The following is a 5,633-nucleotide window of genomic DNA, read 5'->3' as shown; positions in this document are numbered from 1 at the left end:
GATAATATAACATAAAAGGTTTGTTAGAAATGCTCAAACAATCCGAACATGGCCTTAATCATCTCTCTAATGTTGCATGACTTAGGATTTCGCCTCGAGAGATATTGAAGCAAGTTCTAGTGAATAATAATGCTATTATGAAACTTACAAGAAAGAATATGCAAGAGGCTCAAAATCTCACAAGGGTTCAATAAATTTTCACTTAAAATCCACATACAACCATCACGATTCATAGGACCAACACCATTCGAAGGTGGTGGCCTGCCCTGCCTAAAACAGTCATGTTTGACTGCGCTTGCACGTATTCGTTAACTTACGCTGTCCCCTGTTAGCTCACCCTAGCCCCAGGCCTTTTGTTCTTCTAGCGTAAGTGTTAGATGTGTGATTTGTGTACTGTGATTCAATGGATCTAAAAAGATTTCTGGAAGAAGGTTTGAATAATTTCAGAGAGCTTTACAGTGATGGAAGCCTCACACTCATTTTATTGAAATTGCTCACTCTCTCTTACATAGCAAAACGAATATTACCGTTGCACTGGGGAGGGAATATCGCCCTTCTCTCTCCTCTAACAGAATGAAAACAATCTCACCCATTCATGTTATCTATCCTATGAGATAGTTACATGTGTCACGCAACACTACTTACTCTAACTTAATTTTGAGCATCCATTTGGAATCCAAGGGCTCTGATTAAAACAACTAAAAACATAAACTTATTTTAGCTAAAATCACATAAATACTAAACACACAGAGTACCCAGTACAGTGGAGCACCAAAGAGAGTCCCAACAAATAGACAATAAGAAAGTTTGGCAAGTCTCTGTACAAAGATGTTTTCTCTATAAGCAAAGGTTAAGCTGGTATTAACGTCTTGTGGGTCTCAAGAATCAGAACTGAATGAACATATACCGTATTGTGTTGTAACATTATTACTCAACAAGGAACGTTTGTGAACAAAGCCAAATGCTCATAAGCATATACTTCTGTTCTACTTCATCTATATATTTAATGCTGATCAAGATAACCTAGAGCTCTAACCTTCATCGTTTCCTACTGTAACTACTAGGAAATATTGTAATGTTAGACTAAGTTAACACAAGAAAAATTAATATTGTAAACTCCAACTACAACAAGGCCTGCAGCAACATATTAATAAATTCGAATGCTGTTACCTTCTCTTTAGAATCGACATAACCATCAACCTATATAGTCCCTAGAAGCACAACGATCTCGTCCAACTCAAATTTAGTTAATCAGGTTTCAACAATGGCCTCCAGAACTTCAAGCCTCAGATTCTTCTCACTAATAATTTTTTCATTTGCCATTGTCCAAATGGCAATAGCCGGAGACCCGGACATTATTACTGACTTCATAGTGCCGCCAAATGCAAATGGAACTGTAGATGGAAACTTCTTTACATACACCGGCTTTCGTGCCCTTGTTGAAGGAGACCCTCCCACAGCCTTCAAGGCTATGAAGGCATCCCTGGTTGAATTCCCTGCTCTTAATGGGCAGAGTGTTTCGTATGCCGTCCTTCAGTTCCCAAATGGCACTACCAACCCACCACACACTCATCCTCGCTCGGCTGAGCTACTTTTCCTCGTTGGTGGTACCCTTGAAGTTGGTTTTGTTGACACCAAAAACAACCTCTTTACGCAGACGCTTCAGACAGGTGATCTGTTTGTGTTTCCCAAGGGACTTGCGCACTTCCAGTACAATGCTGATGCAGAAAACCCAGCCATAGCAATTTCTGCATTTGGAAGTGCAAATGCAGGAACTGTATCAATACCCTCCACCTTGTTCACCACCGGCATCGACGACAATGTGTTGGCTATCTCCTTCAAGACTGATGTTGGCACCATTCAAAAGCTCAAGGCTGGTCTTGCTCCCAAGCCGTAAAGATAGTCACATAATCAGAGAATTGATCACCAGTATTGCATTGTTTGTTGAATAATTACCAGTAATGTGTTCAAATGGTGTGCCATCAGCCTGTATTACATTGTTTGCCATAATTAATTTATTCTCGACTATATCATAACATTTCCTTGATTATTTGTGGTGGGTTATTTTTTTTTGTATTAAATAATATTTTGCTTTTACAATTTAATATAAAAGTTTTTTTTTTTTTAAAAAGGGCGCATGTCTGATTCGTAAGACTTAGAGTTGTAGTTGGACCAGTTCTGGGGAAATTGAGCAAACAAGAAGGGTTTTCGATGTGGGTGTATGCGGAGGGTGTGAGGTGTATGTATAGGGAGTTGGATTCTCTTCCCTCTTTTTTTCCTTCCCTTTCACTCCCCTCCTATTTGAACGGTCACGGTTAAGCCACGCTAATATCTTATATTAATTTTATATAGAAAGAGAAAGAAAAATAGAGAATGTGAGAGGAGGGAAGGGAAAGGGATGGAAAGAGGAGGAGAGATAATTCTAAATCCATATGTATAGTGCGGAGTGTGCAGGTAGTAGTGGAAAATATGTGGATGGTGTATTGAGATAAACTGTAACTGAAAAAGTAGATGTGGTGTGAAATTAGAATGTGAGGTGCATTGAGTAATGTGGGTTGTCAATAAAATAGTCCAAACAAGAAAGAAATAAACTGTTAGTTTTACAATAAATTATGATTTCGAATTGTGCCTGCTTGACAATCAATTCTAAGGGTAATGCTAGGGAAACCAAATTTTTTAACCAAATTTGTAAATCAAATAGCGTGTCACTAATAAGAAATAAGCATGTTAATCGACACTTAGTTAATAAACCAATCATCTGCAATCACATAATTTGGTTTGCAATTTTGGTTTAAAAAATTTAGTCTCGTTAGCATTACCCTTCTTTTGAACCCTCCCACCACCTCTCCCTTTCTCCGCTCCTCATTTCTCTCGTATACTTTCTCCTCTAACTCTAAGCAAAAGAAAACTAAAAGCTAAGCCAACGACTTGTAATGATCGTTCTCTTCCCTAGACCAAGACCTAGGTTCGAGTCCTGCTGTCGAAAATTCCTCTTGGTCGGCGATCTATAAAAAAAATAAAAAATGAGCTAAGACCCCTCTTTGTAAGTTCTCATATTGGCTTGTGGTATGCCCTGAACCTTGAATGGGGTAGCCTCCCCTCCCCTCCCCCCCCCCCCCCCCCCCCGGCGGCCAGATCTTTTAAAATACACAAAAAAAACTAAAAACTAAAGATTAAAGCAAATTACAAAATGTGCCGTAAAATTTTGTATTATTGAACGAATTCTTTTTTTTTTCTTTTTTTCTTTTTATTTTATTTTATAATTCTTGTGGTATTATTTGCGGCTAGAGGCTGACAAAAACTATTAACTGTCTTAAGAATTATGTGACTTATGTCCAGCAGCAAGAAGTACTGATGCTGTTTGAGTTAATTGGTACCCAAAATACTAGTTTTTGTTTTCTTTTTTCCTTTTTCCGAACCAAAATACTGATTTACACCAACCTGGGACGCAATTGGTTGAACTAAAATACTAGATTGTTGGTGGTTCCAAAATTTTGCAACAAGATAATATAAAACTGGGCAACGGAGGAATGGAGTTTGGCCATACAACCACTCTGATGCTATAAGCTGCAGACTGCAGGTGATTAACATTGATTAACAGATAGCAATGGATGTTGTTAATTCAGCCCATACCTTGAACCAAAAAGGGTCTAATTAACCAACAAAATAAAAAACAAAAGGGACGTCGAAACATACATTACTTCTATTAATATTTATTTCTATTTAATATTAGTATTGGAGAAGTTAAGCAAGAGTTGTTATGTTCTTGTTTCTATTCCAAGAAAAAAAATACAAATTAACAACTGTGGAACCGCAGCTATGACAACGATTACATTGTAATCTTCATCTCTAGTTTGGCAAGTCTTTCTGTACAAAGCTGTTCTCGCTATACTTTTTCTATAAAGCAAAGGTTAAGCTGGAATTGACGTCTTGTGGGTGTCAAGAATCAGAACTGAATGAACATATACCCTATTGTGTTGTAATATTACTACTCAACAAGGAACATTTTGTGAACAAAGCCAAATGCTCACAAGCATATACTTCGGTTCTACTCCATCTATACATTCAATGCTGCTCAAGATAAGCTAGAGCCCTAACTTTCATTGTTTCCTACTGGAACTACAAGGAAACATCGTAATGTTCGACTCAGTTAACATGAAATAAATTAATATTGTAAACTGCAACTACGGCAAGGCCTGCAGCAACAAATTAATAAATTCGAATGCTGTTGTTGCCTTCTCTTTAGAATTGACACAACCATCACCCTATATATAGTCCCTAGAAGCACAAATATCTCATCCAACTCAAATTTAGTTAATCAGGTTTCAACAATGGCCTCCAGAACTTCCAGCCTCAAATTCTTCTCACTAATAATTTTCTCATTTGCCATTGTCCAAATAGTAATAGCGGGAGACCCGGACATTCTCACTGACTTCATAGTGCCTCCAAATGCAAATGGAACTGTAGATGGAAACTTCTTTACATACACCGGCTTTCGTGCCCTTGTTGAAGGAGACCCTCCCACAGCCTTCAAGGCTATGAAGGCATCCTTGGCTGAATTCCCTGCTCTTAATGGGCAGAGTGTTTCGTATGCCGTCCTTCAGTTCCCAAATGGCACTACCAACCCACCACACACTCATCCTCGCTCAGCTGAGCTACTTTTCCTCATTGGTGGTACCCTTGAAGTTGGTTTCGTTGACACCAAAAACAACCTCTTTACGCAGACGCTTCAGACAGGTGATCTATTTGTGTTTCCCAAGGGACTTGCGCACTTCCAGTACAATGCTGATGCAGAAAACCCAGCCATAGCAATTTCTGCATTTGGAAGTGCAAATGCAGGAACTGTATCAATACCCTCCACCTTGTTCACCACCGGCATCGACGACAATGTGTTGGCTATCTCCTTCAAGACTGATGTTGGCACCATTCAAAAGCTCAAGGCTGGTCTTGCTCCCAAGCCGTAAAGATAGTCACATAAGCAGATAATTGATCCCCAATATTACATTGTTTGTTGAATAATTACCAATAATGTGTTCAAAGGGTGTGCCATCAACCTGTATTACATTGTTTGCCACAATTAATTTATTCTGGACTATATGAGAACATTTCCTTGATTATTTGTGGTGGATTAATATTTTGGTTTTCTATTAAAGAATATTTTGATTTTACAATTCAGTATAAAGGTTAGAAAAAGGCTTTTTTTAACCTTAATCCTTCAAAAAGATAAAAATTAATAAAAACCTAATGTCAGATTACATATTGGATATAATCCCTTGATGTGTCCTTAATTCAAATTAATTAATGTGTATTTTATTCAATTTCTCCATTACACATTTTAATTTATTTTTTGACCATTTTTTTTTAATTTATTAGTTTTATTTAACATTCTTCAAACTTGAAAGACTCAATGAATGTGCTTAAATGATACATTCCGATCAAAATCAAGACGTGCTGGCCGTCATCACCATAGCACAATATTGTCAGCTTTGGGCTCCAATCACGCCCTCGTAGTTTTATTTCTGAGAACTCACACGAGAACTTCCCAGTGGGTCACCCATCATGGGATTGCTCTCGCGCGCTACTCGCTTAACTTCAAGATTTCGATGGAGCCCGAAGCCAATGAGCTCCCAAAA

The 5,633-nt window shown here is 38.1% G+C and overlaps 2 protein-coding genes across 2 annotated transcripts; both read left to right on the top strand.

Annotated features, from left to right (window-relative positions):
* Positions 1 to 1,264: 1,264 nt before the first annotated feature.
* Positions 1,265 to 1,897, top strand: LOC103963839 (germin-like protein 9-3). Its single transcript, XM_009376694.3, has one exon. It carries the CDS (start codon positions 1,265 to 1,267, stop codon positions 1,895 to 1,897), a length of 633 nt encoding a protein of 210 aa, XP_009374969.2.
* A 2,434-nt stretch (positions 1,898 to 4,331) lies between these two features.
* LOC103941599 (germin-like protein 9-3) lies at positions 4,332 to 4,964 on the top strand. Its single transcript, XM_009351806.3, has one exon. It carries the CDS (start codon positions 4,332 to 4,334, stop codon positions 4,962 to 4,964), a length of 633 nt encoding a protein of 210 aa, XP_009350081.2.
* The last annotated feature ends 669 nt before the right edge of the window (positions 4,965 to 5,633 follow it).

The sequence above is a fragment of a genome, unplaced genomic scaffold, assembly GCF_019419815.1.
Source record: "Pyrus x bretschneideri cultivar Hongxiangsu unplaced genomic scaffold, Pyrus_bretschneideri_v1 Contig141, whole genome shotgun sequence".
NCBI classification, from domain to species: Eukaryota; Viridiplantae; Streptophyta; class Magnoliopsida; order Rosales; family Rosaceae; genus Pyrus; species Pyrus x bretschneideri.
Note: the sequence above shows the minus strand (reverse complement) of the source record. Positions and strands in the feature narration are given on the sequence as shown.